Source organism: Tympanuchus pallidicinctus, unplaced genomic scaffold (genome assembly GCF_026119805.1).
Source record: "Tympanuchus pallidicinctus isolate F22 unplaced genomic scaffold, pur_lepc_1.0 scaffold33, whole genome shotgun sequence".
Classification (NCBI taxonomy): domain Eukaryota; kingdom Metazoa; phylum Chordata; class Aves; order Galliformes; family Phasianidae; genus Tympanuchus; species Tympanuchus pallidicinctus.
In genome coordinates this window covers 3,504,956-3,530,060 of record NW_026294751.1, presented here as the reverse complement: position 1 = coordinate 3,530,060, position 25,105 = coordinate 3,504,956, and the positions used below count along the sequence as shown (strand labels likewise).

Below are 25,105 nucleotides of genomic sequence, written 5' to 3'. Positions count from 1 at the left end.
GGCCCAGGCCCGCCGCCTCGCGCCCACACGCGCTCCCCGGGCGTCACGCGGCACCGCGCGCGCGCCGCGCTCCCAGGCACAATGGCGTGGGGGGGGGGGGGAAGGAGAGCGGGCGCGGCGCATGCCGGGCGGGAGGAGGACCGGCACAGCGCCCCCTCGTGGATGGGCGGGGGAGAGCGCGCCGTGCGGTGCGAGGCGCTCTTAAAGGGCCACGCACGCCATGAAGGGATGCGCTTTGCCAGCCCCAAAGCAGCAAATCCCAAATCCTGCTACAGACATCTCTCTCGGGTCCAGCGATTCATCACCCTATGATTTAAATTCCCTGAGCTCACTCCATCCCTACTCCGGAATGTGCAAGGGTTGCCCCCCACTCAATGCCCTCAGCCCCGCTCCTGCAGCAACCCAAGTTTCCGGGGGGAGGGAGGAAGGCAGTGATGGGGGGCCACGGTGGGGCCTTGGTGCAGGGTTAAGGGGGTGTGAGACTGCATGCAGAGCCCCTGAAAACTCAGTGCAGCAACTGCACCCACAGTGATGGGTTGCACCTGCAGCACACACAGACCCTGCGCCCCTCCTGCCAGATAGGGGCCCCGAAGCCCCATAGAGGAACCCAGTCCCTCTCCCCTCCCCAGCCCGAGGAGCTTCTGCACCTGCAGCTCTGTAAAGAGTAGTGCAAACTCTGCACTACTGCTGCCTCCAAACAAACCACCTGAGCCCGGTGCCGTTTTTCCTTTTAATGCAAAAAATAGCCAAACACATCTTCCTCCCCCCTCCCCCCGCCCTCCCCAGGTGTGTTTCCTTCGCTGTTGTTTTGCTTCATTCACATTTCCAACCAAACAGCTCCCCTCACCCCCCCCATCCAATCCCCCAGCTATCCCTATTGCCTTCTGCTGGGAAGAGGAGGGAGGAGGGACCGCAGAGGTGCACGCACTGTCCTGGCGACGCACCGCTCCTAATCCTGCAGAGAGATTATAGGAAAAAAAATAATAATAATACAAAAATAAAACCACCAAACGAGTAGCAACAAGCACGGAGCGGCCCCAGCACGGAGTGTAAACGGGACCGCCCCGATCCGATCCGGAGGCCGGCGCTCCTGGAAAGCGACAGCACGACATGCTTTGCACGCCCCACCGTGGGGAGGCTGTGGTTTTAAGCTTGAGTTGTTCTTTTTGCCTTTAAGCAAGTGAAGTGATCGGAAGTCTCCAAGCAGTGTGTGTAGCACCGAGCTCAGCCAGGCGGGGAGAGGGAAGGGCAGAAGTGCTGCGGGGAGAGAAGTGCAACCCAGAGCGGGACCGGGGCTCTGCAGCTGGCGAATGTGGGCATGGGAAGGGAAAGCAAATACAAAAAAATAGAGATATAAAAACAACGTGTGTGGAGGAAAACACAGGCAGCGAAGTCAGGATTCCTGTCTTCTTCCCCCAAGCAAAAATAATAATAAAATAATAATAATAATAATTAAAAAAAAAAAAAATCCCAGCTGAGGTGACAGTGAAAAGTCCAAAAGAATTCCCTTCCCTGGGCAAAAATAAAAATACAAATGAGGTACCTGTGCCACCCCTTCCCGCAGTGCCACCAGCACTCAGCCACTGGCTATTGTCTCTGTGACACGGAACCATCGGGCTGCAGCAGCCCTGGGGCAGAAGCACCACGCTCCCAGCACCGGGAGCCCTGTCCCATCCCTCCCGGTGGGGTTTTCAGCAGAGATCCAGTCTCTCCACGACCCTACAAACAGGCAGTAATGTTCAGTGCTCCGTGGAGGTGGAGCCTTTTCCAGGTCTCACGCGTTTCTCCAGCTTTTTTTTGTTTAAAAAAAAAAAATTATATATATATATATATATAATATATACAGTACAATGAAAAAATATCCATGGAAACAAATGGGGCGGCTGGAAAGTATGCTGAACAACAACAAAAAGCCCAAAATGAAACAGATTCCCAACTCTTTCCCGAGCTGACGCTCGCTTTTCCCACTAGTCCTCCAAAACCACGATCTCCACGTTATGCACGTGGTGCTGGTGGTCCTCCACATCTCCTACCACTTTCTCCTCAGTTCTCAGCTCTGTTTCCAGGATCACAGCTTTGCCCTCTGACTCATCTGCATCCGCCTCGGGGTCGGGCGCCGGGTCGATCTCAATGATGGTCTGCCCGTCGTCTGAGGTGCCTTCCACAGCCTGGATGGTGGAGGTGAGGCCGGATTCCATGGCCACCAGTTCCACGGGGTTGACCACGGCCGCCACGTTGGCCAGGGCACCTCCATCCTGCATGGCAGCAGAGCTCAGCAGTGCCAGGCTGGAGGACGGATGGAGGGTGACGGTGTCGGAGGAGCTGGTCTTAGAGGAGGACACCACGGTGGCGTATCGAAAGAGCTGAGAGCCTGAAGGCAAAGTGTGGACAGTCACCGGGCTGGAGCCTTGGCTGATGGTCGCCACGGGGATGTTGCCCACTGAGAACTGCTGGCCGACGGGAGCGATGGCGATGGGAGAGATGACCGTGAACTGAGGCTGCTGGATGGGGGTCGAGGGGCTGAGGACGGTGGCAGAGGCCGGGCGCTGCAGGCGGGGTCGTTTGGGGGGCTTTGGAGCACTGACGGGCATCAGCACCACGTTCTGGATGGTTTGGGACTTGGCCTTCTGGTCCTTGGCGAGTTTCTTCTGCTCTTCCAGCTGCCGTTCCAGGTCTGCAAAGAGAACGGGGAAGCTGTGCGTGGGGCTGGGAGCAGCAGGCTGTGAGTGCTCCGAGGGGCTCCACCAACAGCCAGCCTGCCCCAAGGAGGAGCAGGCACTGCTCCGCACTGCTCAGCTACTCCCACTGCCAAAAGGACAGGCACTTCTGTCTCCAGGGGAAACCCACCCATGGGGAATGGACAGCCCCTCCAGGCAGCAGGAACTGGTGACTGAGCACGGCTGGGTCCCCCAGAAGCCAAGCCCTGTGCCTGGAACAAGGAGCAGAGCTCAGACATCCTCCTCCACCCTCATCCGTATCACCATTAGAAGCCAAAAGCAGCACAGTAATTTCATTTATCCAGGGCAGTAGGGGACTAGAACACCGCAGATAAGTCCTACAGGACACAGACAGGAGGGAGACACATCCACCAAGCAGCTCTGGGGAATCCAGGTCAGGTTATTGGCTTCAGCTCAGGGGAGACACCGGATAGCTCCACGGCGAGACAGCAGACAGCTCAGCACCACACAGACAAAGAGTTTTATGAGCTTGGGTGCAGCACTGCACTGCCTGCGGCTCAGATGACTGCAGCACAGCTCACAGCTAGCAGCAGCACCTATCTGCTAATGCCAGCTGAATCAGATGGTGCTTTGGGGTGCTGAATGCCCTGAGCACCTCATCTCTCCTAGGAAAGGATACGTGAAATTCCACTCAAGCCTTAGGATGGAAAGGGGTTGGTTGGGGTACATCTGTTTGAGGGCCACGTGGATTGAACAAGGATGCAAATAGAGTTTGTTAGGTGCTGTGTTGAGGAAAGGTCACATTGGTTCCCAAGGGTGGGATGAGAAGCCAGGGCACTGACTCTACCTGCAAGTGTGTAAAGAAACTGTTCTTCTCCTTGCTCTGTCTGGTTTTTCCTGTTGTCCAGAACCTTCTTGACTGTGTCCATCAGGCCAAACGTGTGAGCAACGTTGTTTAAAACTGCAGCATCTGCAAGGAAAGCACAGGGGAATGAGTGCCTGATCCCACAGGGGGCCAAGGGCCTCAGTCAGGAACTCAAAAGGTGCTGTGATCAAAGCAAGAATTTTCTGCTGCTTTTTGTAAACCATTTCTGTTCTTCCACATGTGCTGGCTGACAAGGGCAGAGCCATCTCTCCTTCGTCCTTCAGACATCCAAGGACTAAATAAATTCATTCACATGATAATGAAAAGGAAACAGAGATGTGTCACCCAAGCAGCTCAAAATTGCTGCAAAGTGAAAGCATAATTTGCAATCACACAGATACAAACCAGATCTCCACCTACAAACCATCACCCCATGCAGCTGACGGTGTCATTAATGTGCCAGCTCCACCAAAAGCTGTGCTAAATTCCTATTATAATCCACTGACTTCAACCACTCACAGCTTCCAAAAGCTGCCACCTACCTGACACAAAGATTCACCAGCCCAAAGCTATATGAGAAGCAAAAAAAACACCTTGGGTAAAATGAAGTTTGAGGTTGCATGGGTGTTCTGCTAGAGCATCCACAGGCCGTGCTGCCAACCCTGTGCTCACAGGGCCACGAGCTGAACTGGATAAGGGAACGGATCCAAGTCAGAAATAAGCCTCAAAAGGGGAGGGAAGCTATTTTGAACCTGTGCCCTCATCTGGTTCAGCCCCAAAACAAGATTTTTTGGCACAGGTGAGGATGGAACAAGAAGTGAGACTGCAAGACCTATTTAAATTCACAGTCATGAAGAAAAGTGTTTGAGTAACCCCAGCCCAAGCAGCACATCCAGGCAGGCTTTAACAAGCACCTGGAGCTGAGGACAGTCATCCAATGGGCTCCTCAAGCTGCCAGTCAGCATGCTGCAGGAGCAGGGCAGCACGTTGAGTCCTTCTGCCTCGCAGTGGGGTAAATGAATGCACCCCTCATGGTTGGGAAGGCTGAAACCATGCTCAGGCTCAGCTTACAGAGCCCAGCCGGCAGGAAGGAACTCACCATCCTGACTCAATAGCTCTACATGCCTTGGCTGGACTCTTTCACTGGTTTTCCTGCAGCTCCCTTTCGAGCATTCTTCCCCATGATGAGGCTCTGGCTCATCACCTACCTGTCATCTGGAAGGGAGATTGCCCCAGCCTCTGCTGGACACCTCTCAGCACTTCTTCTATCTCCTTCTGGATGTTGCACACAACCTCTTCCATCAACCCCACATCAGCTATTCCCTTCCAGAACATCAGCGTGTCCTCTGGCACAGAGAGAAGGCAGAAGTCAAACATACAAGGAGTTGGCATTTCCCCACAGGACCACCTTAAACCTATGCCATGTGCAGCAAGCTTTTTGGCAAGAATAACTTTGCAAAATGACTTCTAATTTGGCCATTTGGGGTGGACAGATCCAGGAAGCAATTCAGTAACACGTTTTCAAACGGCACCATGACCTCCAAGGCAACGTTTCGTTGCTTCTATTCATCTTCCCAAGATGCAGAGCTTAAAATCTTTTGAGGAAATTCCTCCTCTGCTTCTGTACTGATCCTGAGAGGGAGAGCAAAGCGCTGCAGCCAGAGAAGCCAAGAGAGCTGACAGGGTACTAACAAGACTCTGCTCGCTGATGGTTGCAGTCAGGCTCTGGGCTGGCAGACATTTACGTCCTCTAAATGAACAAAAACCCCACAGTCCTCACTGTAACTGATAGCAACCGATCTGAGGGATCAGCCCCAAGGTCGAGGCTGAAGTTCCACACTGCCTGCACGTGGCTGGGAGCTCTGCTTGGCAGGGAGTTCTGGGATGGCCAAGGGGCAGTGGGACAGCTCCAGCACTACCTCAGCTCTCCTTATTTCCAGGATTTTCACCTTCAAAAGGAGAGCAGAGGGAGAGAAAACACCCGAGGAGCAGCCAGAGTTACCTGAGATCTCATCCGTGTCCTTTTTCATGCCCTCCTCAGTGGCCATGGTGACAGCAGCTGTCAGAGCAGAGTTCCACTCGATCCCCTCCTCCATGCTTTCCTCGGACAGTGCGATCTGGGTGATGCTCCCTGCCAAACAGGCAACATCAGCCCTCTCTGCAGCACCAGCCTGGAATCCCTGCTTGGCATTCCGCTCCCCTGCCCTTCTCAGGCTCCTTTTCACTCTCTTGGTCAGGTTGGTTCTGCCTGGCCTCTTTCAAACAAATCAGCTACAAGCAAGTAATGCTGTTTCTCATTGGAAGTACGATTGTGAAAGGCTCTGGGGCTTCTGGAGGGAAAACCACGTGCCCCAAAAAAACAAACTGGAGCTTTTGTAATAAAGGAAAGGGATCAGAATAGAGAGACAGAGAGCAAGTCTCAGCCCAGCCACCTTTCCCCTTCTGCATCACCAATAGAGTGCTCTGCACCTCAGACATGCCCTTATCTCTTAGGAAATGACACAGCCTGAGTCCACGCCAGTTCATACACATGAAATGTATCCAACTTGATCTTAAGCTTTTGGATCAAATTTCGGACACCTAAGGCAATATCCAGCCACTGCGATGTTTTCTCATGTGCTCACAGAGCTTTCCAGGAGATCTTCCCTAGCTTACAGACAAGTCTGCCATCCCACCCCCCCACAGCCTTATTAAAAAGTCACCCACCCAGATGAACAATGTGGTATTCTTCTCCTTTGACCTCTGCAAAGAGATCATTTCCTGTTGCAAAGCATGTGATTAGCTGAGAATCTGTAGCTGGAATGGCAGTCAAATCAAGCCTTCAGCCACTGTACTCTATTTGCTGAGCTCCAGGTGATGTGGAACAGGCTGCCTGGAGTCATTAGCATTATCCCATGCCATGGCTTTGTTAGAGAGCCTACCATCAGCTGAGGTTGGGGTCTGCACCACGCTCTGCTGCCCTGGCATCGGTGCTCTGGCGCTGCTGATGAGGAGATCAAACTTGGTGCTTCGGCAGGTGTTGGTGCAAACCTTGTCATGCTGGTAGAAGTCGATCTGTCCCGAGTCCATCATCTTCCTGTGCAGGGAGTGGGAGAGAATCAGACTCAGCTAAAAGCTCAGATTGGAGATGAAAGGGAGTTTTCCACTTTGGCCACGGGAAAGATGGAGAAAGGGGAACCCCGTGCCATTCTTCCACACAGAACTGCACAGCTTTCAGATGGGATGCACAAACCAACCCCCAGCTTCACACACATCTCCAGCCATCCCCCTCCCACCCCCGCTTCCCCCAGGCGAGGCTGTTACTACTCAGGATGAAGAATCCTGCCCTGTAGAGCACGATCTCTCCCCCAGAGATGCTGCAGGGAACAAGAGCCCCCAGGAGGTTTCCTGACAAAGTTCCTGCTTGGGATCCTGCAATTGTGCACAGTGGTGCAAGTCACCTCAGCATGATTCCTCCGAGACGGATAGCCCTCTTCCAGTCCTTTAGGGTAGACTTCCCAGCCAGGTGAACAAAATGCTTCGGGCTGATCAGTTGGTCATTGAACTGACAATGAGATAAAAAAAAAGCTCAGCAAACTCATGGTAGCATTGCTTCAGAAAACTGTGGACATATAACTACAGCCAGTCCAGTTCATCTAAGCCCTTACTTCTGCTCAGAAAGAGAAGCTGCTTTCAATTCTTACCAGTTTTGAATGCCTAAACACATCAATGATTCTAACTCCATGTTTGTGAGGACAGCCTGCCAGTCATTGGCATTCAAACCACACAGCCCAAGCCAGGAACAGCCCTGCAGGCTTTTGTACAGAGCATGAACCAAATGGTCTCCTTCTGTGAGAACACACAGTCATCTCAGAGATTGTTATGGGAGCTGCCTACGAAATCAAATCAACCAGCAGACACTTGGTATTCGCTTGGGCATCTGTTCCATCCTATTCCAGCACCTGAGCTCCTGGAGAGGGTCAGCCCTGGACTGCTGTCACTGCAGAGCCCTGTGACTCAGCCTCGGTGCATCAGCTGTTATGTGAGCACACTGTCAAATGGGGAAAGGTAGCAGCACGATTCCTCTTCTTGGTGCAGCCTGCTCACTGAGGAGCTGACAGGAGTGGAGTATCAGGGCACCAAGGGAAAGAAACAAGGAAGAAAAGCTCTGGCAGATCTCACTACGCATTCCTGCCTTCAGCTCCAAGTCCCTCAACGAGAGCCAAATACAACTCTGCTTTAAGCAGTAGCCAAGAAATATGAAGTGAACGAGACCTTCACCCCTTATCCCTCTCTTTCTCTCCTTCTGCTCATGCTAAAAACAACTTTAGCACCAACAATCCAGCACACTGCAAAGGTAAAGTCGCTCAGCTCCAAGGCTCAGATGAAAAACAAACAGTAAGGAAGTGCTGTGGAGATTCAGTGCCAGTCCTGGAGAGCAGAGAAGGAATCTGCTGTGAAAACTCCATTACCTTCACACACTTGACATTAATTCCTGGACAGACAAACTTCTTCCAGAGCAGGATGGCTTTGCTCTCCCCGCAGGTGATGGGATAGGCAATCTCAATTTCCTCGTTTGTTTCAATGGTGCTGGGGTCTGAGGGAAGAAAGGGACAGATGAAACTTGCCACCCGAGAGGCTCAAAGCCCACACATCGAGAGCTGAAAGCCCACAGGCTGAGAGACCTACGCTCTTGTGACCAAAAGAAGGGACATTCCTAGCTCAGGATCAGTCCTGTTTTAGCCTTCTCCTGTTGCTCTAACAGCAAGTGACATCTGCTTTTTAATACAAAAAGGAAGCTCGTCTATTTGGAAAAAGTGGGATCACATCTGTAAGGGGAAGGTCAGCGAGAACAACCATATGGAAAAAAACGCTCCAAAATCTGAAACACGCATCTCACAGACCTCTTGGAGCCCTGGTTTCTCTAGCAGAGCCATCAGCTACGTGCTCATCAGAAGTTCTCCACTGCCAGATTTTGCTAACGCTGCCAGAAGAGCCGCAGCCACACAGGAAGCACAACAGCAGTGAAGATCCAGCACCGAAGGCCAGGGGGCTTTTTCCCACTGCTCCTCGGGAGGGCAGGGTGCACACAGAGCCTCTTTAGAACGCTCAACCCAAACCTGTACAAGTATTTGTTCTGCAAAGCACAGCAATCAGAGCGCAGTGCAGACACAGCCACTACCCTGACAGCCCTCATCCCAGCTGCTAGAATCTGCACAGAGGCTACAGCAACATCTTGGCTCCCCGTGACCCCATGGGAGCCCTTACCAAGCACTGCAAGATAGCCAGGATCTCAGCTCCAAGGCCAAGCAGTAACAGCTCTCTTATTCCAGAGCGTGCCCAGACCCTGCACCCACATCCACAACAAGAGCCTAGGGAACACCATCTGCAAGGGCAGAGCCAGAGGGAAGCCCCACGAAGCAGGGACACCCTCTCAGCCCTGCAAAGCAGGGATTGTCCCACGCCACGCAGCCACTCACCGATCCCTTCCTCTAGTTTGTGTATGGTGTGCGTTTCCACGGCCACAACAGCAGCACTTGCCTCTGAGCCCTCCTGGTAAATCCTGTTGGGAGAGCATCCATGGATAAACAAGTTATTCAGATCATGGGAATTTAAGATTCGTGGAAAATTAAGATTCATGGCGCAGGGCTAAAAATCTGGCTTGTTTCTTTCCTCGAGGGACGTGCATTCTGTGCTTGATGCGGATTCAATCACAGTCATTTTTTGGCACAAAGGCACGATGACAGTCCCAGGGACCGACACAGGCAGAGGCGCTGCCAGCACCACTGCCACAGCCCTGCAGGACGCTTCCCTCAGCCTTTTCCTTTGATTCCTGACACAAGCAGTTACCACAACAACAGGAAGCAGAGCTCAATGGTCCAGGATTTCCCCTCCAACCCTGTGTGACATTCTGTAGCATCGGTGACTTCCCCCGGGGATCACACAGGGCTGCTGTCAGTCCCACAGCAACCCTGTTTTGCATATACTGCCAAACCAGATCCGTGTATTTCCATCCTATAGGAAGAAGTGCCTGCTGGCAGCTGCTTTAGAGTGCTGCAAGATTCCCCCCGACACCCTGGCATCATTGCATTTGAGAGGATCAATAAAAACCAGCACAGAGGTGCATGCAGATTTGCAGGGCACAGTCAACCAGCTGCAATGCTGCAAAATCCCACCTGGAGCTGAGAAAGGGTGACAGGAAAGGACAGACACGGGGCTGGGCTGCCCCACGCCCGCTCCCCACTGCCAAAGCCATGCAGCTGCAGTACGCAGGGGTGGCACCGTGCAGCCGCGTCTCTGCAGGACGACTTCAGCCCTCGGAGGCTCTGCAGTGCTCATACACAAAAACCCTTTTTGAGTTACGCCTGGTGAGGCTGCAGATGGTTTATTCCCCTCCGTTATCGGCACGGAGCTGGAAAATGCATCAAATTGCAGCCCCCCCCTCTTAAGCGCCCCCCCTAAACCCCAACCATCACCACGCCGGCGCTTGACTCACCCCTGCTGCACCGGCTGGAGCTGAAGGATCACTTGGGTTTTGGTATCCTCCGGGTTCTCCCCTTCGTTGTTGTCACTTGGTACAACCACCACATCACCCACCGGGACGCTCACTTCGGCATTCGCCATCTCTCACATGAAGCCCACCAGCGGGGGGCAAGCAGAAGGGGGGGCTGGACTGCAGCAGCCTCCCGAGCACCACCGCCTGTGTGCCAAGGGGGAAAAACCCTGTAAGCATCATCCCCGGTTCCCACCGCGGCACACGGCGTGGCTCCGAGCTGGCGGAGCAGCCTGAAGAATGGAAGCAGGCGTTTTAAATTCACCACCAGAGAGACAGCAGGTGCCTGTCAATGCACGCGAGGATTTCTCCCCGCCTGTCGAGCACCATTGCTGGGATCATCGCATCCGGCAGCACCGTGCAGTCAGGCGGCCACTAAAGCAGAACTTCCCCAGCTAGGGAACAGCCCAGCCCCGCAAACCGCACGTGAGGTTCTGGCAGCGGTACGGGAAGGACAAACCCCAGGGCCGGGCTTCTCCTGCAGGGAAACGCTCGGAGCATCGTGCCGGGACGGCCCCCGCTGCGGGTTGGAGCGGTGCGGATGTTGGCTGTGTTCTTACAGACTGCTTCACAGCAAAGCACAAAGGTGGTTTTGTTGCAGCGGGAGCAGCTCGGCCCCGCGCACCCGGCTCAGAGCCGCGTCCCACCGTCCAGCCCCACTCCCTCGCGGGAGGGGCAGCGTTCCCTCCGCAGCCCCCAACACCACGAGCGACGCGTCGCAGCTCGGGGCCACGCGGGGCCAAACCCGATCCGCACCGAGGAGGCGAGGACGAACGCAGGGCGCGCTGCGGCTCCGCGCCGCGACACGAGGGCAGGCGGGGACGCCACCCTCGGGACCCCTCAGCGCCCAGCCCGCCCAAACCAGGGGGGGGGGCTCAGAGAGCCCGGGGACCCCCCGCGGCCACACATGGCCGAGCCCTCCGTGCCGCCCCCCCCCCGGGGGCGAGGTAACCCCGGTAACCCCGGGCCCGCTGCAAACGGCGGCGGCCCTCAGCTCGGGGCTGGGGGCTGGGGGGCAACGCGCGGACGCAGCGGGGCGTGGCCGCCCGCGGGAGGGGCGTGGCCTCGCCCCCCCTTCTCTCCCCCCCAACCCCCCCGCAGGCGGACGCAGCGGCGCAATTCCCCCCCCCCCCCCTCCACCCCCCCGCGGCGCGCGGCGCCCGCCCTCGCGCCGGCGGCGGCACGTACGGCGCGACGCACGCGCCCCCGCCCCGCCCCGTCGCGCCGCCGCCGCCTCTGCCGTCGCGTGGCCCCTCCCGGCTCCCGTAGCGTCGCCGCCGGGTCGGCCCTTACCGTCGTCGCCCGAGCGGCCGAGTCCGGGGGCTGGGAGCCGAGGGGGGGAGGGGTGGGGGAAGCGGGGCCGGGCAGAGGGGAGCATGCGCACTGAGCGCCGCGGCCTCGGCCGCCAGCACTTCCGGCCGCCGCCTGTCTTAAAGGGGCCGCGCCGCCTCGAGCCGAGCGAGGCTCTCGGCCGCCCCCAACCGGCGGGATGCCCGCTCTGCTCCGTCCGAGTGGCGCCGAAGCTAGCCAATGGCGGCGCGGGGCTGGAGGGCAGCGGCCAATAGGAGCGAGGGGGCGGGGCGAGGCGGCCGGTGGCGGCGGCGGCGGTGGCGGCGGCGCCGGGAGGATGCGGGCGGGCGGAGGGGCGCGGGCGCTGCTCGTGCTGCTGCTGCCCCGCTGCCTTCTGATGGGAGCGCGCCCGGCCGCGGGGCAGCACGGTGAGTGCGGGCGGGAGCGGAGGCAGAACCGGGATGGACTCCCGGCGGTGCCGTCCCGCAACGGCTTCGATGTCGGTGCCGGCGATCCCGCCGTACTTTGGGGTTTCTTTCTTTGGGGGTGGCCCGTCGGTGTCTCCACTGAGATCCCCCATTGATGCTCCTGTTGAGGTCGGGTTCGGGGTTTACTTTTTGGGAGGTGACCCATTGACGTCCCCGTTGATGTCTCCATTCATATTGCGTTCGGGGTTTACTTTTTTGGGGGGTGACCCATTGACGTTCTCCATTGATGGCGTTGCCCTTGCAGCCCCCCTTTCCCACCCTCCCTGCCCCGCATCCCATCCGGTGCTCCCGCTTTGGCCGCCTTCCCGTCCCGTCCCGTCCTGCAGTTTCGCCTCCGCGCAGGATTTGGCACGGCTGAGGGTTTGGGGTTTCGTTTCCCAGCAGATGAGCGGTGTCCTCCCCCCCCCTCCCCACAGAGCCCTTGGGGGGCTCAGCGCTGCTCCCCCCATCCTCGTACCCTAGAGGTGCTGTCCCCCCCACACGCACATGGCAACACACAGAGCAGACTTTGCCCGGGGTCTCCGTGCTGCTGTGAGCTTTGGAGCCCCATCCAGACATGGCTTTGTCCATTTCTGGGGCAGGAACTGAGCGCTTTGGTTGACACGACCCAGTGAAAACCCCTCTAACGCTTTTGTATCTGGATTTTGGGGGTATTCTGCCATGTAAAGCCCCTTTGTGGCGGGTGTCACTTTGAGGACACGAGGGACACAGTGGTGGCTGGGCGCTGTACAGCCCTATGGGGTTATTTCCCCCAGATCCCCCCCAAATCAGGGTCCTAAAAGTAAAGGGGTGGCACAATGATGTCTGCAGAAGGGAAACTGGGGCTGTCGTGGTCTTGGGGGCCATCCTCAGAGAGGTTTGAAAAAGGACCCATATCCCTATGGGGCAGCGCAGCATGGGGAAACTGAGGCACGGAGAACAACCCCACTCCTTTGCCTTCATTTAGGGGACGGCTGTGGCCACACAGTGCTGACAGCACAGAGTGGGACGCTGAGCTCCAGGAACTACCCCGGCACGTACCCCAACCACACGGCGTGCCATTGGCAGCTGCGGGCCCCCCCAGGCACCTCCCTCATCGTGGCCTTTGGGGACGTCGACTTGGAGTCCTCGGAGCACTGCACCCACAGCTCCCTGCTGCTGGCCGACCCTGAGAGAGGCACTGCTTATGGTAAGGGGGAAACTGAGGCAGCACAGAGGGGTGCAGATCGCGTTACATAAAGCCTTCGCTAAGGAGGGGATCAGGGGAAATCCGGCTTTTTAGCTGATTTCATCCTGAGGAGGATTGGGGGGGGGGGGGGGGGATAGAGATAGCCAAGGCGACCCAGATGGGAGCAGATGCAGCTGCTGATTAAGTAACTTTGCCCAAACGTTTCCAGGATTTTCCTGGAGAGATTGAACAATTTGACAGCACCCCGTGGGGAAACATTTCCAGGGGGGAGAAGTGGCAGTAAGGTGGGACGGCCCCAATGGGACGGGATGGGATTGCAGAGGGGGGGTCAGCCACGCGGCCCCATTCCCAGCAGCACGCTGCCCACCCACCCAGCGTTCCGGACCCCCAGCCTCTTTCAGTGCCTTTGCCATTGGGATGGGGCCAGGCAGGGTCCCACCAGTATCTGAGTGATCTGAGTGATCCCAGCTGGTTGTCGGGAAGTGGCTGACTCAGAGCCGGCTCCTGGCGCCCAACCAGCATCACAGCCTGACCCCGCTGCCCTCCCCTCGGGGACATGCTGGGGTCCTGGGGACCGTCCCCATCCCTGGGACAACAGCAGTGCTGCTGGGAGCATCTCTGGGCGCCTGGAGATGGAAGCAATGCAGAGCAGCAGCACAGCCTGTCCTGTTGTGCCCTCCGTCCATCGGGAAGGGTGGACAAAGAGAGGTGACACCTCTTGTCCCCAGGGATACCTCTTGTCCCCATCTAGGCCTAGGGATGTCCCCAAGGAACCCATCTTCCCCGCTAAGCTGAAGTTTTAATCAGAGAGATGGAGACTGCAAATCAATTTGGATTAAATGGGTCGCTGCTCTGGGGGATTTAGGAGAAAGCTTTGGTGGCTCCTGTGGAAGGGGGACGGGTGGCAGTGGGGAGGGGATGTGGACCCATTCTGCAGCCCAACCGTGCGTGCCAGACCCACAGCCATTGCCTCAACAAGGGCTGCTGGCCCCACGGCTGCTTGCTTCATCCCAGCTGGGTGCAATTAAGAAGCTCTTAGGAGAAGTTTGCCGGGAAGCAGCAGGAGATGACCCAGCTGGAAGACGTGACGTCAGCACATTGTCACTTTGTGGCTGTGGGGACATTGATGGGGCCACCCTGAGCATCCTTCCCAGCACACACATCCGGGGAGGTGAAGCCCTCAATCCGGGTCCCTGTGTCCGCTCTCAGGGACCCCAGTCCTCCCCAAAGCCCCATCCCTCCTGCAGGGCCCTACTGCAGGAATGCTGTCCCTGCCGCCCCGCTGCTGGTCACCAACTCCAGTGCCATCACCGTCCTGTTCAACAGCACCAGCCATCGCTCAGGACGAGGCCTCCTCCTGTCCTATGCCAGCTCACAGCACCCAGGTAGGGAAGGGGGTTGTTCCTTGAAGGTGCTGAACCCCCTTGGCTGTGTCCCTGTCTGTATCAGGGGCACAGATAGGGGTGCAGGGAGGTCAGTGCTCACCCCAGCGTGGCTCTCATCGCCCCCAGCCCCCTATAGCCCCCATTTTCCTTGCCTGAAAGCTGTGGATGTGAGAGAGGGAATGGCAGGGAACTGGGAACCCTCAGACTTGGCGCCCCCAGGACAGCTGGGGCCACAATATCAAGCTCTGCTGCAGACAGCACTGTGACCAAAGAGACACTGTACCCTGTTCCTGCAGACCCAAGGGGAAAAACCCACCCCTGGAACAGGATTTGGTTGGGAAGGGGACAGAGATGGGGGTGCCCCAGGGAGAGCTGGGTGCTGTGGGGGTCCCACGCAGCCCCTCACCCTGGGGCATCCCTGCCTTGCAGACCTGATCTCCTGCTTGGTCAGAGGTACCCACTTCTCCCAGGAGCACGTCAGGTGAGCAGCTGGCCCACCAGCAGCCTGTCTGAGCAGACCACAGCCCAGCATCACTACCTGTCTCCATCAGTCCTTTCCCCATCCCAATCATCCCGTACATTTCAGTGTGTACTGCCCTGCTGGCTGCAAGGACATCGAGGGGGACATCTGGGGCAGCACGAAGGACGGCTACCGGGATGTACGTACAGAGCCCTGCTCTCCTGGGAGGCGTCCCCTGTGGGTGCCCTGCTGGGGACTGTCCCCAACAGGTGGCTGTCTGTCACCCTGCCACCTCCATCCTGCTGCCAGTAGGTGGAGGGAGGACAGGTTCACCTTGGGGGGGGGGCTGGCTGCTCTGACCCCACGCTCCCTGCAGACCTCAGTGCTGTGCAAGGCAGCTGTGCACGCCGGGGTGGTCGCTGATGAGGCGGGTGGGCAGGTCACCCTGACCCGTGAGAAGGGGATCACGCTCTACGAGTCGGCCTTCGCCAATGGGCTGCACTCCAAAAGGTGGGCAAAGGGGTCCCAGCTGCCACCCCCTCAGTGTCACAGCCCCCCAGCTGGGTTTTGCTGGGTCTTTGCCCTACAGGACCATTCCTGACATCCCCCCCCTTCCCTTCTCGCAGGGGCTCCCTCTCTGAGAAGCGTCTCCTGTTCCATAAAGGTATTTTCCCATGCATTCAGCCATCATTTTGGCTGCACGAGGAGGCCGTGCTGCTGTCCAGGTCCCCAGCTGTCACCTCACCTTGCAGCCTGCAGCGATGCCCTGGAGGTGGCCGCCTTCAACGCCTCATCCTGGTGGCAGGAGGTGGACACGCTGGGGCAGGAGCGGAGCTGGGCAGCTGAGCGGGCAGCCCTGGGCACCCCCAGCCCCTCCTGGGCAGCCGAACCCAGCACCGACACTGCCTGGCTGGAGCTGGACCTGGGCACCCGCAGGAATGTCACAGGTCAGCTGGTGGATGGGGCTGGTTGTTGTCCCCATGCCGCCTGGATCACTGCTCAGTTGGGTTGTCTGTCACCTGTCCAAACTGCCCAAAGAGGCTGCAGATCCCCTTCCCCCCCCCCCAACCTGTGACTCCCAGGAGAGTTTGGGGGCTCCTCGTGCCACCCCCTGCTCTGGTTGTACTGGTGCAGATTGGGATCCGGACAGCATCGGTCCTTCGTGGCTTTTTCCTGTCCCCATTTTCTTCCTTCCCCGCTGCAGCCATTTCTGGGATGAACAAGTCAATATTATGCTCTTGCATCTGGTGCCAGCGAGCGCCTTTTGTTCAGCCAAACCCGCCGCCAACGGGGGCTTTGTGCAGAGGCCGGCAGGAAGAAAATGGGGACATTGTGAGACCGGGGGCCGGAGGAGGGAGGAATGCAGCCGGGGTTTATCGGCTCCTTGGGGCAGAGTGGAGGATGTGGGTGCCCAGGAAGGAGCTTTGGGGGGGTTGGGGTGGCATAAGGGCGCATCCTGCCCAACAGGGATCATCACAAAGGGATCTGCTGAGATATATGACTTCTACGTGACGTCCTACCGGGTGTCCTCCAGCCGTGATGGGAAGAACTGGAGACCCTACAGGGGCAGCAGTGGCCAGGAGGAGAAGGTGGGCACGGGGGCAGCAGGGTGGGAGCAACCGTCAGCCTGCAGCTCTGCGGCCATCCCTGCCCTCCCCAGTAGGTCTTTGAAGGAAACGTGGACAGCCTCGGGGAGGTCTCCAATGCCTTCATCCCCCCCATCACGACCCGCTACCTGCGCATCACACCCCAGAGCTGGCATCAACGTGCTGCCTTAAAGGTGGCCCTGCTGGGCTGCCAGATGGCACGAGTCCGTGCAGCACGGCCCTATGGTGAGCATCCCTCGTGCCCCCGGGGAGCTCCAGCTCCCAGTGCTCCCAGCACTGACAGCACCCGCTCTGCCCTGCAGTGCCCAGCGTCCCAAAGGAAGTCCCTGCCCACATCCCCATCCCCACCAGCCGCCCGCCTGGCCGCACACCCATCCCTGGCATCGCCCTGGACCCTGAGAAGGCAGGTGGGTGCCACCACACAGGGGCTGATCCTCATCCCGTTGTTGGCTCTGGGCAGTCATTAATTGTGCAGCTCGGCTTACCCAGGGTGGGCTCTCAGCACCCAGGGGAACCAAAGGTGTGGAGGTTTCGGATGGTGGACCCAGGTGCTGATGCTGTTCTCTCTTCCCAGACTCCACACTGCTGGTGATGCTGCTCATCGGCATCTTTGTCCTCCTGTGCTCCAGCCTCCTGCTGCTGGCTTTCCTCTGCCGCAGGAGGAGGTGGGTCCCAGCCTGTCCTCCCCTCCCCACAAATCATGGGGTTTGTGGGGGGCTCTGTTAGGCTGCTGGCTGCATCCTGGTGGATGCCTCTATCACAGGCAGCCCCTCACCCGTGTTGTGCTCTCTCCCCTTGCAGGAAGCCAGCCACCGAGCTGAACTGCGGGCTCACGAAAGGTAACAACCCCCACTCACTGTGGGGGGCTCAGAGAGGTGCTGGGTTCAAGTCAGATGCAGCTGGTTGAAGGCTTGAGCTCAGGCTCCTTCCTGCTCCTCCTCATGTCCCACTCTGGGGGCACCTCCATCCCCAAGGGCACCCAGGGGTGGGGGGAGGCAGGCGTGTGATAAATGGGGGTTTCTGCTCTCTGCCCAGGGCAACCCAAGCTGGAGGCAAGCCAGGTGTGCTCCCTGGGGAGCCTGCCACCCCCCGGATCCACGCTGCCCTCCTTCCCTGTGGTGCTGGGGGACCTCAGCCAGACCCACTCACCAGGTAATGGGAACACAGTGATGGGGCAGAACGGACCCACATCCCTCCCACTGCACCCTGCTCCATCCCCTGCCCGGGATCCCGAACCTTTGCAAAGGGAGAGCCTGGGAGTGCGTGGGCATTAAAGGTGGCCAGAGGGCACTGGAGCAGAGGGAAGTGTGGGGTCTGTGCCCACCCGGGGGTGGACGTGGGGCCACGTCCCTCTGTGGAGCCGTTCCCTCTGCTCCGTCCCCATCTCAGAGCCGCGTTCCCCCGCCGCAGACTACGCCGAGCCGGATGTGGTGCAGGTGAGCCCCAGCGGCCAGTTGGCCTCGTCCACCTTCAAGCCTCCCCCTGACGAGAGCTACACCCTGCCGCTGGTTGTGAGCCACTACGACGTGCCGGGAAAACACCACGAATACGCAGAGCCTCTGCCACCGGAACCCGAATACGCCACACCGTTTGGTGAACCCGAGCACATCGGCACCCGCTGGAACCCCAGCGACACCGCAGGGCTCCCCGCCTCCCCGAGCCGTGCCGGCTCCCCGGGCTCCCCCCCAGCGCGGTACGTTGCCCCCCCGTTGCAGCCGCCTGGGGTGAGCGCGGCCCCCCGGGTGGAGCGGACTGCCAGCCCCCACGGGGAGGGGCTCCCTGCGGAGGGGTCCGACGCTCAGCAGCTCGCAGACTGTCCCTTCTCTCACGTGTACCACGAGGCCTGGTGAGGCGGCAGAGGAGAGCTGCCCACCCTCGGGGATGGAGCCCCGCCCTGGGACCTGGGGGGGTTTTATACCTGAATCCGCACTTTTATTTAAATACATACATATATATATATACATATATATATACATACATGGACGTGAGCTGCTCCGTCAGCTGCTGTGCGAGCGCGCTCACGCACGGCTCAGACTCGGGCAGAAGCTCAGGGCGCGCAGCCGCCATGGGGAACCCAGCCCACAGAGCGCTGCGGCGGCGAGCAGCGCGTGCACGCGGCGCCCCGCCCCCATAGGAGCGCCTACAGCCGCCACGCGGCCGCCCGCCTCCCCTAACGGCACCCCACGTGACCCCCTCCCGTCCTGCTGCTCTTCGCACCGCCACCCCGGGGCGCCAGAACAGGCGGTTACCGGCGGCCCCTCCCACAAAAATTGTGCTTCCGAAATCTCTTGATGTCGATTCCGCGGGGGCGGCCGAAGCCCCCCCGTGCCACGCACGGCAGAAGCCCTTTTTAAAGGCGAGCCTCCGCGCTGCGGCCGCTGGGGAGCAACAGGCTCCTCTCAAGCTCGCGGCGAATCTTGTTGTATTTCTTCAGAAGACAGACCCGTATACGTTATTCCCTACCTTTTCCCCTTCGAATTTCACTGCGCTTTTGGCCGCTTTTGCGTCTTTTTTCCCTAAAATACCGTTTCTCCCCCCGCCCCATCGGCCTCGGAGCGCTATGCAAATCGCGCGGGGCATGCTGGGCCTCTCCCTTCCCCGCCAGGACTCTGCTCACGCGCAGAGCGCCTCGTCTTCTGATTGGCGGTACCGACAGCACTTCCGGGTGGTGCCCCAGAAGGGCATCCGGTGTGCGCGGCGAAGGGAGCGCAGCCGGCGGCGGGGCCTCGGTCCGCCCGCGGGGCATGGGGAGGTACGGGGCGAAGGGGCCGGGAGAGGTGCGGGGTGAGTGCGTGGCGCAGCCGGCCGAGCTGCAGCCGGTACCGGCGGGGCTGAGGCTGGCCGAGAGGGGCAGCGCTGGCCTCCCGTGTTCCCGGGATGTAAGTCCTAAAGCGGGACGGGGGCGCTGAAAGCTTCGTTTGATTCCAGACGCTAATTACAGCCGCGAGCGGCTCCGCGCTGCTGCAGCCACGCTTAACGAGCTGCGGAGGATCGTCAGGAAGCGAATCGTGGTGTTAATTGAGGCCACGCCACCCGCTGTAAGGAAAGCACGGAGCTGCCCTGCAGTGCTCCCAGCTGGAGCCCCAAACCCAGCGTCTGCTGATGTATTCCGGGGGCTGGAGCTCCTCTGCTGCGTGTTCCTATGGGGTGTTCAGCCTGGAGAAGAGAAGGCTCTGGGAGAGCACAGTGCAGCCTGCCAGAGCTTGGAGGGAGATCGTAGATAGGAGAGAGAGCGGCTTCTGACGTGGGTAGACAACGATAGGACAAAGGGGAGTGGCTTTAAACTGAAAGAGAGAATTAGGTTGGGTGAGCAGCACGTCCCAAACAGCTGCAAAAGAAATTCACGGATGGAATGTGTGCTGCAGTGTGGTGAAACTGTTTCCTGTTGAGATGTTACGAGGGAATGGGTGACACGGGAAATATCTGGTGTTCCTGTAGGAATGAGAGTGATGTGGAAGAGGAGGAAGAGAGAGTAGGTTAACGCTGGCTGCTGACCCCGGGAAGGCTTTGGGAAATGGCCTCTCCGTTCGCTGGGCCCACAGCAGTGGCTGATGTAATTAAAGATCTAGACACGCAGATAGCTGTAAGTAAACTGCGTGAGCTTGCCTTGAGTTGGCATGCAGGACTGGTGGGGACCTCCTCATCCTGGGTGTTTTGCCTTTGGTGATCTTAAAGGCACACAAAAGGTGCCAATAAGATCGAGAGAGAAATGTGCAAAACGACTTTATACCAATAAAGTGCATCCTGCCCCAGGGATTCAAAGCACTGCACAGGCATTGCCTGCTCCCCTGCATGGCAGGTGAGGATTCCTGCTTGGTGGATGCATAAATGAAGCATGGGAGCAAATGGCCTCCAGCCAGCCTCTGTGCAAACCCTGGCGTGCAGTGAAACACCACTGAGATTTGAGCATAAGGGCCTTCTGCCATTGACTGGGTTCAAACTGGGTGAGCCGGGAATTTGCTGAGAGCCCTACAGAAATGTGTCTCAACGTAAATTCTTCTAGAAGAGCTCTGCAGTGCAGCAGTGCATGGGGTTGTGTTGCAGTGAAGCACTAAAACAGCCACCGTCTGAGCGTGATTTTTGTTTTCTGTATGAATTAATCCAAACTAACAGCTTGCTGTGCTGAAGGGAAGATCTCTGTTTGTAGCTGAGACAGGAGACACTCTGCTCATCAGTCTGTTCATGAGTGTATTGCATACAGCAGCTCTGGTCTGTCCATGCAATCGCTTGCAGCTGACAGTGTGAGCAACCACAGGCACATGGTGGTGACCCCACCACGAGATCTGAGCTGCAGGTTGTGCTGCCAGAACCCCATCTGGCTGCCTGTTAGGTTCCCTCACTGTGGCTTTTGGTGTCCTGCTGTGGGAAGCCTCATGCGTGTTTCCTCTCTTGTCACTGCTCCTTAGAACTGGGGCTGAGCTCTGCGTTGTGAAGATGGTTCTGGATTTCAGGAGGGGGGATTGCTGCAGAGCAGGTTTGGAGCAAAGCACTGCTGGAACCGAAACCTCCAGCGTAGAGAGCCTGAGCTTGGTTGTCTTCTGGTTTGGGCTTCTGCCTCCTGGGTTTGTGGAGGATGGAGAGTGACCATGAATGGGGCTCAAGCCTGCTGTGCATTGCAGGCTGGGCCGTGTCCTTAGGGGACTCTGAGCACAGTTTCACCCTCAGAGCTGCCTGCAGTACGTGTGAAGTGGTTCAGGCAGGCCCTGCTATGAGGCTGAATGCACGCAGGACCCAGCAGGGCGAGGAGCCACTGTGGTCAGTGTGCTGCATGCAGCTGCTGTGCTTCTCAGGGAAAAATTCATTCCCCAGATAGCAGGGAATGTTTTCTAAACATTCCTCTTCCTTACTGTGTCTAGAGACCTGCTCTGTAAACTCTGGGTCCTGTCAGTAGCCCCCTTTGGGTCCCTGCTCTGTTTGCTGACTGTCTTCTGTTTCTCTCTGCAGTTGATCGGTTTGGGCCCCCACAACCCCAAGAAGAAGCAGGACCTTGACAAGCTTTATGATCTAAAAGCTAAAGCCCAACAGATTATGAACCAGTTTGGCCCATCTACCTTGATCAACCTCTCCAACTTCTCCTCCATAAAGCCTGAACCTGCCAGCACCCCCCCTCAGAGCTCCATGGCCAACAGCACCGCCGTGGCAAAGATGCCCGGCACACCCAGCGGGGGAGGGCGGCTCAGTCCTGAAAGCAACCAGGTAAACTCAGCCCCAGCTGCAGGGGAGCTGCTCACAGCTCTTACAGCTGCTCAGCAGTGGTGAAATTCCCGATCTTTTGACACATTTGGGCTGGGAGGATGCTGCCTTCTGCCCTGCAATAATCCAGCACTCACGCGTGTCTGTTTGCCACTTGAAATGCTAAAGGTGATGAGCGCTGGAGCGATGGAAATACTTCCTTTGTGTCCTGGACACAAAATTAGTCACTGGAACGTTGCTTGCATTTGCCTTTTAAGATTTCTCATTGTGCCTTTGTCCTCTCTTGCCAGCAGCCACACTTCAGCCAGAGGCATTGTAGTGCTGGTTTAGTGCAGGAATTTAGTCATCCTGGCCTGCTGCTCTCTGCTTTCTGTTCAGAGCAGCCACTGGTGCTTGAAAATGACTCCTTAGCACTTGATGTTTCTTATCTGCCCTTCCTGAGCTGGTGCTACATGTCACCACGTGTGACTGGGGTCTGTGCTTTGTGGGGGAGGAGGTCTTTCGTGGCCGTGCAGAATGGGCAGTTGTTTGCTGAAGCAGCTCAGTAAATGGTTCCTCTTTTCTCTCTCACGTACTCAGGTTTTAACCAAGAAGAAATTGCAGGACCTGGTGCGTGAGGTGGATCCAAATGAGCAGCTGGATGAAGACGTGGAGGAAGTAGGTACCAACCTGCGGCAGGGGCTGCAGAAAGAGCAGATCTGGGGTTTTCCACAGTCCGGTGGCCCTTTGCCCAAAGCTGGGAGGGTTGGTTGATATTGCACTGCCTTCAGCCATCCACGTCTCTGCTTCCCAGCGTCCAGAAAGGTTTCAGGGAAGCACGGCAAACACCCTTGGAGCATTACCTTCTGAGGCTTTGTTTTCATCGTTTCAGCTGTTCAGTGCTGGTAAGAGCAATTTTTGTCCTCTCTCTGTGGCAGATGCTGTTGCAGATCGCCGATGACTTCATAGAGAGTGTGGTGACAGCTGCCTGCCAGCTCGCGCGGCACCGCAAGTCCAACACCCTGGAAGTGAAAGATGTCCAGTTGCACCTTGGTAAGGAGCTTCCCCTCACCTGAGAGGTGGGCTCACACCCCACTGCTGGGGAGAAAACCCACGAGAAGATCCATTGCCCTCGTAATAAGGGGAAAATCTGCCCCCCAACCCCGTCCTCTCCAAGTGGGTGAGGTGTGCTGGCACGTTCTCTCTGTTCCAGAGCGTCAGTGGAACATGTGGATCCCGGGCTTTGGTTCGGAAGAAATCAGGCCCTACAAAAAAGCTTGCACTACAGAAGCTCACAAACAGGTAAGGAGCCCTCAGGAACGTGCTGAGAATCGCCTGGTAGAAGCCTGGTGCAGGTAAGGTGCCTTTGGGCTCCTGGCAGTGGTGAATCTGTGGCCTCTTCCAAGTGGTTTGGACTTGAAGTAACTTCTGGTTCCTCATTGGTTTGTGCAGAGGGGATTGAGTGTGGCAGCCTGGGTGGGAAGGGTTAAAAAGCAGCTGAGAGCATTTTTGGTTGTTGGAATGATGCAGTGCGATGGAAAGCACAGCAGTGACAGCAGAGTAGCCAAGTCCTAGGTTGCAACAAATGCAACAGCAACAAAGGAAAGAAGCTGCTTACGTTCAGAAGGCCTCAGGTACGCATGGATCTGCAATGAGACACCCTCACCTCCACTGCTAACCTTTAAATGAGCTCTGGGAAGGGGTGGATCTTCCAGTCACTCAGGTGCATTGCGTGCAGCTGAGCTTCCCTGGGCTGGCCCTGCCTTGCACCAAGGTGCTCAGTCACTGCTTCAAGCCATGACTTGCATTTCCACTACAACTGTGGCTTGCACAGACACCACAGGAATAATTGTAGGTCTGCAAAGGCCACAAATGAGCACAATGCTGAGAGCTTGCCCTGCCCCTCCTGGCCTGATGCTTCCTGTGCAGGTGGTTAGAAATCAAGGCAAGGCCTGGGGTTTTCTTCCCAGGATGCTAAAGAAGGACTGGAGGAGGCAGGATGCCTGAGGAACTGCCTGGGAGAAGTCTTGTGGCCAGTCCTGTCTGGGATGCAGCATGCGGTGCGAGTAACCAGAACTGCCACCCTGCACTGCAGAGCCATGGTGCAGAGTCACAGTGGCTGGATGTGGTGTCACACACAGGAATCAGTGCTTTACAGCAGGCTTTGGCTCAGCTTCCTTGGGCTTCTTTGTACCCACAGGCCCAGGCTGCACTCATACACTGTGAGCAGTGCAGGGCACCTGCTGTGTCCTTGTGTCACAGGTCTCAGCTGCCTGTCACCATAAGGTTAAACAGCTGCAGCAGAGAACCTGCAGTCATCTGTGATTTCAGCTGTGACTGCAGCTGGGCAGCTGTTTTTTCCCCCCCTTAATTTTGCTTTAACTGAACTGGGTGATTGCTTTTGAACCATGAGGCCAGAGGTGGTGCAGGAGGAGCCCTGCAGGAGCTGTTGGAGTTCATGGCTGGTATTGCAGCTCTCCTGGAGCTCGGCTGGGCTCTGGTCCCTCCCCTGCTGCTGCTGCTCTGCTCTGTCACACAGCCTTTGCAGCCTGGGGGGCTGAGTGGGGACACGCAGACATTTCCTTTTCCTCCAGGACTCTGAGATTCAAATGGAGCTGACAGACCTGTGTGGAAACAAGACAGGCAGCGCCCTGAGAGAACCCGAGATGGGTTGCTGTGCACAGCTGCTCTCAGGTTGTTTTGCAGTAACCTCACCTGAGACTCAGCTTCCCACGTTCTTCTCTTTCTTCTTACAGAGAATGGCACTGATTCGCAAAACCACCAAGAAATAACGCCTGGGAAAAGCTCGAGGTGACACCGGTGCGTTTTGGGATCTCTGCCTCTCACTGCAGCCTCTGCGATGCCACCCATGGGATATTTTTGTTAATGCTTTACAGAGAAGCATATATTTTTTATTAATGGTGCAGCAATATCTGACTTTGTGAGGAGATCTGCCAAAAACATTCTGTCCTCGTTCCCCCCGTAAGAGCGCAGCGTGTCTCAAAGCAAAGACTTTTATTTGTGACTTGAAGGTGGTTTATCGTATAAGTGATTATCTGAGGAACAGAGCATTTGATCGTGTGTGTGGGACAGTATTAGAAGCATCTGTAGAGGTTTTTGTTTCCTCCTTCTGCCCCTCCCCGCTCCAGTACTTTGTAATGTCAGTGTTTATATAAATACTTGCGTTTGTTTTACATGAATAAAGAAATTATTAATCTAAAACCAAGGGGAAGAGGCAGCTGTGGGGCTTGCGTGGTGTCTGCGTGTGAGATCTGTGCTGGGCTGATGGTCTCTGCTCTGCAGGCAGGGCTGTGCCCACCCTGTGCTCACTGTGTCAAGGGCTCCTGATGTGGTTCAGCCTCTGCTTGGCTGCAGGTAGGAGGAAAGTGGTGGCTGTGGATAAGAGCTGAGTGCATTCACAACATGAAGAATCACATCCCAGCATCTGTTCTGCCCAAAC

At 57.3% G+C, this 25,105-nt stretch overlaps 3 protein-coding genes and 1 non-coding gene across 5 annotated transcripts; 2 read left to right on the top strand and 2 right to left on the bottom strand.

Moving 5' to 3' along the window:
- Nucleotides 1-847: 847 nt before the first annotated feature.
- Nucleotides 848-11,424, bottom strand: GMEB1 (glucocorticoid modulatory element binding protein 1). The gene is made up of 10 exons (XM_052698756.1): nt 11,369-11,424; nt 10,019-10,222; nt 9,003-9,085; nt 7,995-8,119; nt 6,984-7,087; nt 6,465-6,619; nt 5,546-5,674; nt 4,752-4,889; nt 3,526-3,648; nt 848-2,674 (listed from the first exon to the last, which is right to left on the bottom strand). The coding sequence occupies exons 2-10, from the start codon at nt 10,144-10,146 to the stop codon at nt 1,968-1,970; spliced, it is 1,692 nt and encodes a 563-aa protein (XP_052554716.1). The 5' UTR covers nt 10,147-10,222; nt 11,369-11,424; the 3' UTR covers nt 848-1,967.
- Nucleotides 11,425-11,482: 58 nt separating this feature from the next.
- On the top strand, nt 11,483-18,437 carry LOC128088333 (discoidin, CUB and LCCL domain-containing protein 1-like). Its single transcript, XM_052698755.1, has 15 exons — nt 11,483-11,793; nt 12,800-13,021; nt 14,269-14,406; nt 14,836-14,887; nt 14,993-15,065; nt 15,243-15,376; nt 15,493-15,530; nt 15,619-15,813; nt 16,334-16,455; nt 16,530-16,698; nt 16,776-16,880; nt 17,048-17,138; nt 17,275-17,312; nt 17,509-17,625; nt 17,884-18,437. The coding sequence occupies exons 1-15, from the start codon at nt 11,565-11,567 to the stop codon at nt 18,321-18,323; spliced, it is 2,163 nt and encodes a 720-aa protein (XP_052554715.1). The 5' UTR covers nt 11,483-11,564; the 3' UTR covers nt 18,324-18,437.
- Nucleotides 18,438-18,698: 261 nt separating this feature from the next.
- On the bottom strand, nt 18,699-18,825 carry LOC128088424 (U11 spliceosomal RNA). The gene has a single exon (XR_008210243.1). It is a non-coding gene; the product is annotated as a U11 spliceosomal RNA (small nuclear RNA).
- A 280-nt stretch (nt 18,826-19,105) lies between these two features.
- On the top strand, nt 19,106-24,871 carry TAF12 (TATA-box binding protein associated factor 12). Of its 2 annotated transcripts, XM_052698853.1 has the most exons (7): nt 19,126-19,225; nt 19,912-20,056; nt 21,418-21,669; nt 22,246-22,323; nt 22,584-22,698; nt 22,859-22,947; nt 24,402-24,871. In XM_052698853.1, the coding sequence occupies exons 2-7, from the start codon at nt 19,988-19,990 to the stop codon at nt 24,435-24,437; spliced, it is 639 nt and encodes a 212-aa protein (XP_052554813.1). In that variant the 5' UTR covers nt 19,126-19,225; nt 19,912-19,987; the 3' UTR covers nt 24,438-24,871. The 2 variants fall into 2 exon arrangements, with proteins under 2 accessions (XP_052554814.1, XP_052554813.1); XM_052698854.1 differs by lacking the exon at nt 19,912-20,056 and having other exon boundaries at nt 19,106-19,225.
- The last annotated feature ends 234 nt before the right edge of the window (nt 24,872-25,105 follow it).